Source organism: Mastomys coucha, unplaced genomic scaffold (genome assembly GCF_008632895.1).
Source record: "Mastomys coucha isolate ucsf_1 unplaced genomic scaffold, UCSF_Mcou_1 pScaffold12, whole genome shotgun sequence".
NCBI lineage: Eukaryota > Metazoa > Chordata > Mammalia > Rodentia > Muridae > Mastomys > Mastomys coucha.
In genome coordinates this window covers 26403580-26419317 of record NW_022196894.1, presented here as the reverse complement: position 1 = coordinate 26419317, position 15738 = coordinate 26403580, and the positions used below count along the sequence as shown (strand labels likewise).

Sequence of the window (15738 nt, the reverse complement as noted above, 5' to 3'; positions counted from 1 at the left end):
CTGCCAAAGCAGAGAGTGTAGGGGCAGGCCCAGCAAGTCGGATCTTAACAAGTTCGCCAGCACCACCACTTGGCACAAGCCAGACAGACTCATGCAATTCCCCTAAGGGAAGGGAAGGGATTGAATAGGAAATAAATTAATATATTAAAAAACCGAAACACCACATGTTCAGCTAATGCTAAAAGCCAGTGTTGTTCATTGACCCAGAGCGTTGTGAACAGAATTATATTGTACAAATAGAACTATATTTTTCCAGCACTTTTCTGAGTTCTGGAAATGGTCCTAGGAGCTTTATTATAGCGCTCAAGTCAAGTCTCACAGGAGCTATATGTCATATTATCCTCTGTCCCCCACTTTTAAAAAAAAAGAAATGACAAAACTGAAGTTTCAGAAAGGCCATCGGGCTTTGGGAGAAAGCTCAGCCTGAATGTGCCTTGCATATTCCTGCCCAAGTCCAGATCCCTTGCACCCACGTAGGAAGAAGCCAGGTGTGGCCGCACATCTGTAACTCCAGCGTTAGAGCTGGAGATAGTGTATCCCGGAAGACCACCAGTCAGCTGATCAGATAAGTCCAAGGGCAACAGGAGACCCCGTCTCCACACTTTTAAGGTGGAGCATGACCGAAGACGACACCTGATACACTAGTCTCTGACACCCACACATGCAGTCAGATAACTTTTCCAAATATTGCAGAGCGCGTAAATTGTGAGGCTCGACTGTATCCTGAATTCATAACTTTCAGATCACACTTCCTCCGTTACCTGTTTATGAAACTTCTCTCCATCTCTTTTCATCGGGATACCACGGAATTTGATCAGTGACGGGTGATATCCCATTAAGTGGGGTTACTGCAAACTGTATGTGGGTATCAGGGATTCTCCAGCGTCGAGCACAGTATCCTGACCCATTTTCAAAGCCTATCAGTAAAATCAGGTATGAATTATACAAAAATTACGTCAAACCTCCAGGTTTTTTTAGGCTACTCTTGTGGAGACAGTACAACTGTAAGGAAAAGTTAGGGAGGTGCGCCCTCCAGTGGAACGTAAAGAAAATACAGCTCTAAGACCAAGAACTGTCGTGGGGTTTGCTAGAGAATGGTTCTCCTTAGCTGGTTTTCTTCAAGACTGAAAATTTCAAGATTGAGTTTTTCATCTCAAAGTTGGAAGCTGTTACTTTTATAACAAACATGAGGGTCTGCGTCATCTTGTCGCTGTCTTGAGTATTGGATTTCTGCATCACTATCAGATGTCCATCAATGGCTTTTCTCAACCCTGTAATCATTTACCTGCTTAACTGTAAACTCTGACCTGAATCGGCTCTTGAAAGGTGTGTGCTGTGAATGTTCATGCCTCTGTTTAATCCCTGGGGTCAAATTTCAGCTCCCTGACTGCTGTATATGATACCTTTGGAAATTGTATACTGTGTGGATCTAGACGATTCAGACCATAGCATCTTTGCTTTCAAGCCTATCACGGCAGGCTACTGCTGTGCTGCCAGTCTACACACTCGATACTCCTTGACCCACCTACAGTTCCTTCTTTGAGAACTCTGTCTCAGCACAAGCACAGGCGTAACATGGATTTGCCCCTCTGGTGTTGAAGGAGATACAAGTGTGAACAAACAACCACCACAGAAATCTTAGCAAAAAAAAAAAAAAATCTGGCTTTTTATTTTAAAGTAAAGTGGATACCTGGGAAGTTAGAGATAAGAATGTGTTCCCAGCTGGGTGGTGGTGTAAGAATTGAGCAAACAGGGATACCTCATAAAAATATCAAGGAGCAAGGAATGCCCATTAAGCCTAAAGACAGAGCTTCAGAAGGGTTTGTCAAGCAAACATCAGTCCCCAGGAGACGCCCTAATTGCGGGGAGTAATGCCCGATTCCAGGAAATGTCCCCAGTAAGGGGTGGATGTCCCCCTCCCATGTGCAGTTGGTATCTCCTTCTCACCTGGGGCACCGAGGTCAATGGAAACAAAAGACAATGGGCTCCATCAACGATAGACCAAGAAGCAACTCATGCTGTAAACCTATGTACTAGGAAGGTACAAAAAGTGTGTGCTTTTGTTCCTGGGGGTCACCTTTGCTCCAAATGCAGGACGACCCCAGTATACTGGATCAATAAAAATCTCATGCTGATTGCATCGATCTCCATCCCTGTTTCTTCTCGAGTGGGGCACCCATGTCGAATTTAACAGTGGTGGCGCACGCCCTTAATCCCAGCACCTGGGAGGCTGAGACAGGCAGATTTCTGAGTTCGAGGCCAGCCTGGTCTACAGAGTGAGTTCCAGGACTGCCAGGGCTACACAGAGAAACCCTGTCTCGAACTACCCCCTCCTCCAAAAAAAAGCATGTGTTCCCAGTTGAAACAAATAAAAGATGTTCTATTTTTCCTGGAATTTAACCACACTTGTGTGTCCAAGAGTCTCACCAAAATTGTGCCTTAGGTAATTCAAAAAGTAGCTACTCTGCTCTTCAGACTTTAGAATTTCTTGGTGGTAAACCCAGTCGATGCAGTTAAATGTGGATTTAAAATTGGGGGAAAATAAAATTTCAATGTTGACAGTTTGAAACACACATCTCCTGAAGGTTGGTTCAGCGTTTTGAAGTGAGACATAGAGATCAAAAGTTTCACACACATACACACACACACACACAGAGAGAGAGAGAGAGAGAGAGAGAGAGAGAGAGAGAGAGAGAGAGAGAGAGAGAGAGCGAGCGAGAGAGCGCTCCGTGTGTACTCTGAGCTGAAAATCAGAGACTCTGGAATTCTGTTCCCAGCACTTCTGGCTTTGGGCTCTGACTTTCTAATCTGTACCATGGCAGTTGTATTAATAACACTGGGAGTCAGATTTGGCTCCAGTAATCCGGCTTCATCTATTCTTTGTGTGGTGAACACACTCATAGCTTAAGCTTTATTCCCCAGAGTCCAGGATCTGCAGATTGCCGCCGATTCAGATGACAAGAGTGTCAGAGGGGCTGCAGGTATGGGTTCCTCTCTCAGGAGCCACCAACTTGGTTGTTGGCGTCTAGCTGGAACAGTGACCACGATTCTTTATCCACTGGGAAGCACCTTTTCCCATGACTGCTTTCCTTGGAGTTTAGTCTGACCACCCTCTCTCCCGACTTGGCTTAAAGATGTGGGTTTGCTTGTACTAGACTAAAGTATGGAGCATACCGTCGATGAGCTGTAGCTCCACACTAGGCTCTTCTTTTCTCGGGTCACAGAGGCAGAGTTACGAATCAGGAGATATCTGGATGATCTAAGGTAGATGGTAGAAGGGTCGGGTTGAGGGTGATTATTTTGATGTGTCTCACGGAGGCCTCTCCCTCTACTAAGCATCTGATTGCCTCCAGCTTTTAGGATGTGATGACTTTGGAGCCTTGCTTTATGTAGTTAGGAATGATGGAGCACGGGTGCCATCTGTTGGCAGTTACTGGGAATTTGACCGTAGCTCACGCAGTGGTAACCATCCATGCCTTTTCCTCCCCACTGAGGGTTGCAAATGATGCTTTGGACTGTCCCAGAGTGAGAGTTTTATCACAGAACAAGACATGGTACCTCCCTTCCCCCCAGCTTTAAACTGTTTCATGGCATTATCAGGCTTCTTTTGTCTGTCTGATGCCTTTGCTTGGGTCTATGGACTAGACCCAATTTCTTAGGAAGGGTCAAAACGACAATATGATACTATCAGATTGACACGGCCATGCTAAGCATCTAACCCACCAATCTCATCATCTGTGAAGACAGCATGTTCCAGGATATGTAGTCTATTTGTTTGTTGAGTTTATATCCGTTCAACTTTCACTGTTAGGTGATGTACAGGTTACCGGACACAAAGGAACCAACAGGTACCTGCATAATTAATAACTAGTGGATGGAGAGTGGAACGTGCATTTGGAATTAGTTCCATACATTTCAGAGGGACAGGGATGGTCCAATCTAAAGCAGAAGCTGCTGTCTCCTTAATCACACATGTGCGCGTGCGCGCGCGCACACACACACACACACACACACACACACACACACACACACACACACTGCAAGACTTACCCTCCCCTGTCCAGTCCATACTTAAGCATGGCCTATACCAGAGGCAGACACAAGACCTATCTATACCTTAGGAGGACATGGAGTCAACATGGCTCAGAAAAGAGATTCAGAAAAGGCAGAAATATCTGTGGACTAGCCAGCAGAATTAGATAACCAACAAGGCAGTGACTGAACAGACAAGATGTAGACTGTAAGCATGCTTGCTGACCTTGGGGGCTGGTGTGTATGCATCATTTTATAAGGCCGACAGCAGGGACACATTATGCATATAACTGGATAGAACAAGTAGGCCATTATATTGCTGACCTGTATGACTCTAGCCATGGTCAGCTGGGCCTCCAAGCTGGGTAAGTTCATCGCTAAGAACAGCTGAGCCCTTCAGTCAGAGAAGGGAGCCAAGCCGGCAGCGGTCCCTGTAAGCTGAGGAGGGCCGACTCTCTGGGAAGCAATGGGAACCTTTGTCCTGATTCTGCTTCGTCTCCCACACGGGTAAAGGACGACTTCCGGAGCTCCCTGTCTGCATGGGCTCCTGAACTTTCAGTTGTGGTTGGAGCAGTGGGTGGTACTGGAGGTAGGAAACTGTCCGACTGCAGGAATTGCCTGTCGTAGCTGTAGGTGAGCTGCAGGGCAGACTGGGGACCCAGTAGGCCACCAAGAGTGCCCCTCCCCCAAACTCACACACACTCAGTTATCATGTCCTATCTTCACACATACATTTTGGGAAAAAGTAAAATCAAGTCTATAAGAAAAGACCATTGGCGGGGCAGTGGTGGCACATACCTTTAATCCCAGCACTTGGGAGGCCAAGACAGGCAGATTTCTGAGTTTGAGGCCAGACTGGTCTACAGAGTGAGTTCCAGGATAGCCAGGGCTATACAGAGAAACCCTGTCTCGAAAAGCCAAAAAAAGAAAAGAAAAGAAAAGAAAAGACCATTGATTTTTGTTATTGTTTAGAATGAAAACACTGGATATGGTATTGCAGGGGCATTATCCATTAGCTAGCTGTCTTGAAGTGTCTGTGGGCAGTATTACATGACATTTGGGTTATGCTTTAACGTGTCATAGCATAAAAATGAGAGAGTAAGTGATAATTGGCAAGTATGATTCTCAAAACGTTCTTCACCCTCGCATATATTCAACAGTGTCCACAGTAAACTGACATTAAGATCAGGTCTTTGACTGGTCAATGGTAATTTTAAACCTCTTTAGAGGACCCCTAACCCCAGACTCACGTAGCTCAGAACTTAGTCTACTGACCCAGCCTCTGTGATGGGATAATAATGGAACCTTTATAGGCACAGTGGCAAGCCTGGCACCGCTTCTGCAGCATGCCTTTTGATGAACGTGACCTCTTTGCCTAAGCAGCGTGGGATACCATGTTCCGGGTTCCTTGTTCTCCTCCTGTCTGTCTCCTCCTAGTGTCTGTGCGGCTTCATTTCCTTCACAGCACTGAGAGGAACCTCTTGTTTCTTTCTCCTCAGAGTACCTGAGTGGGGTTGTGTACTCAAGAGTGACTGCGTTAGATACTGTTCACAGAGGAAGAAGGGGCTGACTTCCAGAGATGGGGCAGGGCTTCTGTGTGGTTAGCGCTTTTGGTAATCTGATTCCTAGCCCAGCTCTTTAACCAGGTGGTGGAAGCTTCCAGGTTGGGGCAGGGGATCTTCCCTATGATCCCTGACTTATTCACCACATATTGTTTATTTTCTAGGCATACATAGCTAACTAGTATCATTTTTTTTTTTTTTGAGATAGGGTTTCTCTGTGTAGCCCTGGCTGTCCTGGAACTCACTCTGTAGACCAGGCTGGCCTCGAACACAGAAATCCGCCTGCCTCTGCCTCCCAAGTGCTGGGATTAAAGGCGTGCGCCACCACCGCCCGTAATTTTTTTTTTTTAAACTTACAAGCTGGCTATAGAATTAATCCCCCACTCCTTTTCATTTTGGGGTAGAAAAGCAATCTTCTTACTCTAGCATATTGTGGTACACTACAGTAAAAGCTTTTAAAGGCTTGAACATCTATGAGTGCTTGGATCCCTTATGAGAAGGTAATATCAAAAGTAGCGTGGAATAGGAGAATGGGGAATCAACTTGAGTTTAAGTCCCTCTTAAGCTGCCCTCTAAAAGCCAGGCACAGTTTCTCCACTGGTGTCTACTTGATTTCCCCAGCTGTAAAGGGAGAATGACCACTGTCTTGAAAGGGTCAGGCGGGCCAATGAGTTGATACAGGTAAAGTGTTCAGCCTATACCTTAGTGCAGGGCTGGGCCAATCAGTGCTGTATCTTTCCCAGCCTGCATACTTCAGGAGCATGAGCTATACATTCAACATCCCTACCCCCCATTGCTATGGTGTAATGCGCTCTGTCTTTAAAACTGAAATGGTAGCTTGGAAGGTATGGCAGCAGCTCTGCTGCAAAATAGAAATGACACCCCGGAGCTCACATGGGAGCAGCACAAGGTCCCCAAGCGCTTGACCCAAGTGGTCCCTGGGTATTTCACTGCCACTGTCACTGGGGCTGCACTGGGCCAGCAGAAGGATGTTGGAGTCAGTGTTGGTGTCTGGGTTTAGTAGCAGGCCCTTGTGTTGGCCAATTCCCTTGGGGACATTTACCCAGGCCCCATCGCATGCTTTCAATGTTAGTCCTTCTCTCTCTGCTGACTACTACGAGTGGCCATCCATTGAAGAGCCTGGTGCTTTCAGTTAGCACTGTTAGAAAATCGTGCCTGGTGGAGATGCATCTCACGATAGTCGGCTTGCTTTTTATCCCCGTACTTGCTTCACACTCGGATGACAGGTAAAGCCCTCTTCTCTTTTATTAGCATGATGTGATCCTTAATTATTAGAAGGAATCCCTTGGCCTTCTTGAATTGTCCATTCTCCAGGGCAAGCATCTTCCCCCCTTTTCTTGCTCCTGGGTTTTGGCTAGGGCCCTTATTCACTTCATGTTTCTAATTTCAACTTACGGTTGTATGTTCATTGTGTGTGATTGATCTATTTGGGCTGCTTGTCAAATATTCCTGGATCCCTTCCATCCCAGCATGCAAGAAGGGCGTGCTTTCTTCTCTCTGGTTGGCTGGGACAGTATACTAGTTTGGGACCCTGAATTGTGAATGAAAACGGTGTGTCATTTCTAGCCAGATCTCTCACCTCTGTGCCAAACTCATCTCATCTCCCAAGAGCTTCCCCTTATTACTGCCGCAGAGGGGCCGTGAGAGCTGTGACTGGGATTGCTTCCTCTGCTTTTGTCCTGGGTTAAGGGAAGGAGAACCTTCAGTTTACCTACCCTCTCTGACTGTAAAACTTGGCTCTGAGTCACTGAGATGTTAGACTTATTACTCAGCATGATGTCCCCTCCCCTGATTGATGCAGCTGACATCTCGCTTCCCCCTCAAAACCGTATGCCTTGTGCATGGGAAGCCCTCTTTCTTCACCTGCCTATCCCTCAGTGTCTGTGGGTATAAATGCCTACATTCATTCTATGCATGAATAAATTAAGCAAGATTTGAGTCCTTTTCCTTCCCTAGTAAACCTAACATTCCCGTTCAGAGTGATTTAACATTTACATTTACACCTCAAATGAGGAAACAATAGAAACTAGCCCCCTGGGTCTTAGGCAGAGGTGGCTGGACTCAGCCCACTTAAGTTTGATGGTCTCCATGAAAAGGGTATTGTGCCTTTTTTTTTTTACATGTGGTTTTCAGCCCATCTTTCTATTTTAACAAGCCCCCTCCTCCGCCCCCAGCACCATGCTGATGCAGGTTCTTTGAGGAATGAACATTTTTCATTCTTGGGCGTGACTGTGAGAAGCCGGTAAGTTATGAGTTATGGAAACCACGCTTTATGAGCACCCTTAGAAACTGAGTACAGTGTTCTTAAGTGGGAAATGTGTTGCTAATGTGTGTCCCTGTACGAATCTGGACTCCTAGGGTAGAGACTGGCAGTTAAGCAACCAGCCACTCACTGCAAGGTGTACTTTGCATGTTACCATGACTACCTTGAAGACTTACAGTTGTCATTCTGCAGTTTTTGTTCGAGGAAAGCAAAGCATAGAGAGCTTAATTACATTCCTTGTAGGTGTCTCAAACTCAAGCCTCATGCTGTCTAGAGAGCTTGGTAGACTTTGACAGGGCCACCGACTTTTAGAACTTGTTTGAAAAGAAAATAATGAAATCCTGCCGCCTTTTGTTTCTCCTTTTCCTGTTTGACTTTTTGACAACCGGTACACCATTCTGTCCCATAGGCTGCCAGCCCTCCTGTGATCCACATAGAATGAATGAGGTTTTAAAAATGATTGAAATGCATGATAATGTTGTACAAAGCAGTTACCTTCCTTCCAACTCCCAAAGTCTGTTCTAGGCGTGGGAGAGTGAAACCTTGACTGTAAGGAGCCAGTAGGCTTTGCCTGCGATGGTGTAGCTTTCATGGGCTGAGCCTCTGCTAACATCAATGCCATATGCCGTTTGCTATTACCCGATTTAGCAGGGAAAGAACACCTCAGAAACCATCAAGCCACCATCATTGGTGGTAAAAGGGCTCTCATTAGGTCAAGGCCCTCTAAGGAGCTGCAGAAGCTGTTCGGCCCACAGAGCACAGTGAATGGTGGAGTCCAGCTTGGCCCCTGTTTGCCAAACTGTGTTTCTAGCAACTTGCTGCCATCCACCTAAGGATGTGTCCCTGGGCCAGCAGAAGTCTTGTTATCTCCGAAGGAGAGGCTCCTCTAGTCATTTCACCTTATGGGATGTTTTGTGTGCCTTGAATGTGCCAGAGGCTCTTATTAGATCGCTTTAATTAGATCTCCAAACCATTCTCCACGGTGAGTAGTTTAGTGGAAAGGGGCACACAGATGAGCAAAATGAATTGTCTGTTATATGCTTAGATACTTGGTAGCCACTCAGGTGCCGGTTTATTTATTTGCTTAAATGAGGAACTGGAAGCTCAGGAAGGTTAAATATCTTATCAGACTCATCTAAATTGTAAATGGCAAACCCAAGACACCCTCCCAAGACCGCTTGTTCTGGTCCCAGAACTCATGTATATTGATCAGGGTCAAAATGGATGAAGATCAAGCAGGTTCTTTGAGGGGATATCTTTCAGTCCTTCCTACTTTTGTATACTGAGACTGAATAGTCATGACCATTGATTGCCGTGCCTTGATTTTTAACCAGATTTTCAAAGTGTTAAGTAAAACTGCACGAAGTTGTCTATGCAGTTATGCAAAAAAAAAAAAAAAAAAAAAAAAAAAGACTCATTGGCTTATAAAATGTTATGATAATGTGACCGTTAATGGTGACTGGGAGAGGCCCAGCTCGTGTTGCCCTGTGTTTCCAGCAACTTTGCAGTCTATTTATCTGGGTATATTAATGGCATTTTCCAAGGCTGATTGGGTCCATCATTTCTTGATAAATGTAGGTAGCTAGATAAGATCTGTTACTGGTCCAAGGTCACAGTAAAGCTTCCAGCAACAAAAAACACAAAGCCAGCGCTTTGTCTGGAGAGCCTAGCTGCTTCCTTTCCAAGTCATTTTACATTCAGGTCAAGCCGGTCCTCCTCAGAGAGAACTGTAGGCATGTGATAGGCTGACCTCTGCAGTGTGTATTAGAGTAGGACGAGGCTCTTACTGTGTCATCAGAGCTCTGTGGCCTTTGATGAATTATTCTTCCTCAGAGTCTCAGGTGCTTGCTTTTGGAACCCCCTCTGCTACCACACACACATAGTGAGAGACTCTAGATAGATGATTTTTTTTTTTAAGTATGAATGAGGGAATGCCAAAACCTACAAATTGGACCCATTAAGAATTCTGTAGACGATGCTGTTCTTAGAAAAAGAAAGCCCTGCCCACATTGAAGGATGCTTCTTGGAATATTGAGTAAGCTTAACAAAGGCATTTCTTCCTGCAAAGTGGAATCCATGATATCTTTAACCAGAACGTTTGTATTTTATCAGCCTACTGATAAACTACTGATCAGACACTGTCACCCTAAAGGGTGTATCAGAGTCACTGAGGACTTCTACATTGCTGTCCCTCACTGTGCCCATCATTAAGAAATCTCTGCTGGAAGACTGTTTGTTAAGTATGTGAGTCACAGGAGCTGAAGCTAAAGAAGTGGTAGCTTACCCCAAACCAGCAAGATGCTGAGACTGTATTCATATACCTAACCATAGATAATTTATCTAATGTTGCTATAATTACAAGACATTAAAACTTTACAATTCTTTCTCCAATGTTTGTGTGTTTGTTTGTGTGTGTGTGTGTGTGTGTGTGTGTGTGTGTGTGTGTACGCACGTGCGAGTGTTTGTGTGTGTTTAAAGGAACCTGTCCATATACACTTATTCACTAAGTATTAAATGAGGTCTCTGAAGATGGGACATTTGCGTCTTATGTGTGATGTTAACCGTCCAGTATTGTGTATAAAGTGATGGAGGTGAATTTGGTTCCATGGCTCAGTTTCAACAAGTGCTGTCTCTGACCTGATTTACTTCTTAAAATAGTGTGGCGGGGCAAAGTTTATTCCCTAGGACTTAGAGAGATGAGCAACACCCTGTTCTTTTACTTGATCTTCTGAAGACCCACAAAGTAGCAAGGGATGGATAACATGGAGCTCATTCCCTGACCTTGAAGCCCCAGTGTATATAAATATTAAGGCCTTTGACAGTAGAAAGTATACAGTAAAGCAAATTCAAAGCATAGGAAAGCAGTTCATAACTGTGGGTTGTGACCCCTTTGGCAAATTTTCCTCTCTCAAAATATTTACATTATGGTTCATAACAGTAGCAAAATTACAGTTACATGTAGCAATAAAAATAATTTTATGGTTGGGGGTCACCACGATGTGGGGAACTGTATTAAAGGATTATAGTATTAGGGAAGTTGAGAACTACTAGCATGAAGGATTATGGGAAGATGGCTTTACTGTAGCATTTCTTAGGAGCAAATAGGAGCCAGTGCTTCTGGGGAGAGCAGACTCAGGAAAGCCATTCTCTGTCCTTCCCTTTCTACTAGTGAGCTGGAGGGCTGGTGCTGCCTCTGGTACTCTGTCCTTGACTTCAGGTGTGGCTAGTGGCAAAAGTGAATCCATTCAGAGACTCGCTTGTTGCAACCAACCCTGCAGCCACCATTGAATTCCCTGCCTCTCTGTGTTCTCTTCCAGCCCCTGGCAGTCTATCTGCCTGGCAGCTAATGTCAGATGTCTTGGGGTGCATAGAGCTGGAAAAGGCTCCGTTTGTGATAAGTTTTGTAAAACTTTAGTCTAGTGGACTCAAAGATGGAAGTGTGACATCACTGAAGGAACATGACCTTAGCAATTAAGTTCCCAACTTCTGAGAACGTAACAAATGAATCTCCGGGAAGTTCTGCAGGTTTGAGAGAACCACTGTTCACAATCATCCTAACTCCTGAATTGTAGTATTTGACCAGACACTTTATCACATTGGCTCCTTGAAAAGTTAATTTTAACTAGGCTTGGAAAGGGCACTTAGAACGCATACTGTGTGGCAGGCAGGGATATTTCTTTTTGTGGGGTGGTAAAAGTGGGCACTTCTCCAGTCCAGCAGACGGAGTTTCTAGCTCCCCCACCCACCCCAGGAATGTGAGTTACACCAAGTAAAGGTGTCCACAGCTTCTCCAACCTAGCTGAGGGAGAAGGGAATTTGTAGCTATTTTTCACCCAAGTCTGCCTAAAAGAAAGCCGTTAGAAGAATCCAAAGCAAGGCTCAAATGGTACTTTTCAGACAAATCCTTACTTTGTAACAATTTGTTACAGGTTGTTAATATGTAAACTGTGGGCCTAGGTGATCAGCTTTGGGGCAGCTTGCTCTTAAGTAGGATGAAAAAAAAAAAAGAAAAACCAGAAGTTTGAGTTGTTTATACCCAAGAGGAGATAACAGTGGGCTGCCCACTTCATTTCCAGTTCATTTCTTAACCCCAGCGCAGCGTTTCACTCTGCATATTTACAGCAGTCCAAGGGACCACCCACTACATCGCTTGTAGTTTGTTGCACACACCACAGCTTTTATACCTCTGGGCAAGTGCCAATCAGAAAGGTCAGATGACGAGCTAGAGGTAGGAACTCATTGTCCTTTGAAAGCCTCTGCAGTCATATTGAGGACTTCAAGGTTCAGAGAATGGTTCATGCTGGGAGGAGAAGCTAGGTGAATGGGGAAGCTCTCTTGGCAAAACCCTAGGCCTGACTTTTCACGTGATGACATCAAATGGCTTCAACTTGGGGAATAGGGACAGTTGGAGACACAGAGGGCATGAGATGCCGGTAAGATTTGGCAGGGCAAGGTCAAGAAGAGTTGGAGCATATGGAAGCTCTCTGACTGAATGACTGAGTGTGTGTTGAGTCTGTTACTCAAGGGACTGACTTGGGGAGAGGAGGCCTGGCCTATGGTGAAAGTAGTTTTCATGCTAATGATCTATCAGAGTCCTTCCACCTGGGAAAGGGTAGACCCTGGTGCTGGTAATAAGAAAGAACAGAGTCGACGTTAGCTGGGTCTCTGCAGCCCCTGAGATCTGGTTTTGTACTGGTGTGTTTTTTTTTTTCTTGGAGGTCAGAGCTTTCCTTAATAACGCACATGGCTGTGTGCTTCCCGTAACGGTGTTTTCTCTTTTTGTTCCTAGGAATGGTGCAAAAGCTAGATCAAAAACTCCCCGTGGCCAACGAGTATCTGTTGCTCTCAGGAGGAGTCCGGGAAGGTGTGGTGGACCTGGATCTAGATGAGTTAAATGTCTATGCCCGGGGCACTGACTACGACATGGACTTTACCCTTCTGGTGCCGGCCCTTAAGCTGCATGACCGTAACCAGCCTGTGACGCTCGATATGCGCCACTCAGCCCTGTGCCACTCCTGGCTGAGCCTCCGGCTCTTTGATGAGGGGACAATCAGTAAATGGAAAGGTTGCTGCACAATCGCCGATCACATCAACGGTGCCACCAACTATTTCTTCTCTCCCACCAAAGTGGCTGACTGGTTCTATGACTCCATCAGCATTGTCCTCTCAGAGATCCAGAAGAAACCCCAGAGAGGGATGCCGAAGGTGGAAAAGGTAGAGAAGAATGGGACCATCATCTCCATCATTCTGGGCGTGGGGAGCAGCCGTATGTTGTACGACATCGTCCCTGTGGTGTCCTTCAAAGGCTGGCCTGCGGTGGCTCAGAGCTGGCTCATGGAGAACCACTTTTGGGATGGGAAGATCACCGAGGAAGAGGTCATCAGTGGCTTCTACTTGGTGCCAGCTTGCTCCTACAAGGGCAAGAAGGACAACGAGTGGCGACTATCCTTTGCCAGGAGCGAGGTGCAACTGAAGAAGTGCATTTCAGGCAGCCTCATGCAGGCCTACCAAGCCTGCAAAGCCATCATCATCAAACTCCTGTCGAGGCCCAAGGCTATCAGCCCCTATCACCTGCGGAGCATGATGCTCTGGGCGTGTGACCGACTCCCTGCCAGCTACTTGGCTCAAGAAGACTATGCAGCCCACTTTTTGCTGGGCCTCATTGACGACCTGCAGCACTGTCTGGTCAACAAGATGTGCCCTAATTATTTCATCCCTCAGTGCAACATGCTGGAGCACCTGTCGGAGGAGACGGTTATGCTCCACGCCCGGAAGCTCTCCTCAGTTCGCTCAGATCCCGCAGAGCACCTGCGCACCGCCATCGAGCACGTGAAGGCGGCCAATCGGCTGACGCTGAAGCTACAGCGTCGGGGCAGCACCACCAGCATCCCCTCCCCGCAGTCGGATGGCGGGGACCCCAATCAGCCTGATGACCGTCTGGCAAAAAAACTGCAGCAGCTAGTGACTGAGAATCCAGGGAAGTCCATCTCAGTCTTTATTAACCCTGATGATGTCACGAGGCCCCATTTCAGAATCGATGATAAATTTTTCTGAGTGTTCTGTTGACTTTCTTTCCCCCTCCCCCTTCTTGGTTCTAAAACTTACGTACAGCGCTGCGTAGTGTGATTTGTGACTGTCGTTCTGTTTTTACATATCCAGCTTACATTGGATTTGGTAAGAAGAACATAGGTTCTGCAGGATGGTGCGGGCTCTGAAACAGTATTATTACTATTTCATATTCTGCCTGATTTTGCTGTTCGTTTTCTAGTTATTGTGGATTTTTATTTTTCTTGGTATTCATTTTTTTTTAAGGAGAACTTGAGCCATAGACAACACTGCCCATGAATCCTCTTGCTTGCTTTCTGGCCCATCCATACCCAGTGTAGATGTGTTGGTGGGTTTGGGGGAACGCATCTTATCCTGGTATATTTGAACACTCTCTTCAGCTTCTGTTCTGTCTTTGACCTTGTTCTTTTGAGTTTTCACCGAGAGTCCTACGGACCCTGTGCATGCTGGCTGCGTTTATTTCTTTGCGCCAGCAGTCAGAACAGTCTCCCCTTTCTACAAGACAGAAACTTCAAGAGAGAGTGATGTGATGTACATTGTGTTTCTGAGCAACCTCATTGAATGTAATTGTCCTCGAATCAGCAAACATTGGGTGGTTTGGAGGGAGGGTTTGATAGCTTTCCAAACAGAATTAAGGTTTCCAAATGTTAGTTTTAGTGTTTGTAATTATTTGAAGCCTTATTTAAATCCTATTAAGGAGCACATCATTCTAATTCTTATTTGCACTAATGAAGTCTTTGCCGTTGTCATAGCGTGCGATGTGCGTTCCAGCATCCATTAACATCCCTCTGGAAAATGCTGTCGTCGCCTCTCATTTAGTCTAGTTCTCCCGGTCAGTAGGATGAGTCTCTACATTTTGTCTAGTTCTCCTTTAATTGTGGGTCCCATTTTGCCCTCTTTGATAGCTCTGGTTTCTGCCTTATTGAGGGGAGTTCTTAAAGCTTTATACCTATTCACTGACCATCTGAAACTGGGGGAGATAATACTTGATAAAGTGGGTATCTTTGTATTTATTTCTTCGTGTGTGTGTGGGGGGGAGGAGTTCTAGAGATCTTCTCTTCCCCTTTCCTTCTATAAAGTCTCTTTACTTCTCCTGAGATCTTGAGGGAAACTGACAGGCAGAATTATCCCCAGATTAAAGATAACCATGCCTGTTCAAAGCAGGTGTCACTGGAGAGCAGGAACCAGGAGATACCTAGGTAGCTCTGTTGGATAAGGGAGTCCTGTTATCTGACAGAAACCGTTCGCCAGCCTTAGGTGCTTTAGGGTGTGTTTGTTGGCCCCCGTTTTGGTGTGAACTCAAGGCGAACCGTGGTGCTCGAGTCTTGGACAGGCCTGCTGACCTGGATGACACTGATGATGTCTGCTAATGGAAGAGTCAAGCAAGCAATGGTGGCTGTTTTGGTCTTGAATGTCCAGACTCATAGGTTGGATTTTGGCCAGTTGGAATCAGGCTCTTGGAGTTTTGCATGGGAATTAATGTAATGCTTATAAATCACTCAGCAATCTCAAGTCATACACAAAAATAAAAAAGAAACATACTGGCCTTGGAATTCTGTTGTCATTCTTACTTTTTAATCTCAAAGCCCTCTCCTGCCCCCCCCTTTCCTCTCAATTTCACTATATAGTCACATGATTTTAGCCTGGAACTCTAGATTTTTCTGTCTGGGCTAAGTGCCTGGGATATCAAGTATGTATCTGTGGTATGTGTTTTGGGGAGCAGTTGTGGTTCTGGGTCACGGGTTCCCTCCCTCAGGGTGTCCTGGCGCTGATGCACACTGGGCTGGAAGAATG

At 45.7% G+C, this 15738-nt stretch overlaps 1 protein-coding gene across 1 annotated transcript in view; it reads left to right on the top strand.

Annotated features, from left to right (window-relative positions):
• Positions 1-15497, top strand: part of Mb21d2 (Mab-21 domain containing 2) — a 102592-nt gene extending 87095 nt beyond the window's left edge. Inside the window, exon 2 of the mRNA XM_031363566.1 lies at positions 12668-15497. Within this exon, the coding sequence (XP_031219426.1) occupies positions 12668-13932 (1265 nt within the window). The 3' untranslated portion in view covers positions 13933-15497. The remainder of the gene's footprint in view (positions 1-12667) is intronic.
• The last annotated feature ends 241 nt before the right edge of the window (positions 15498-15738 follow it).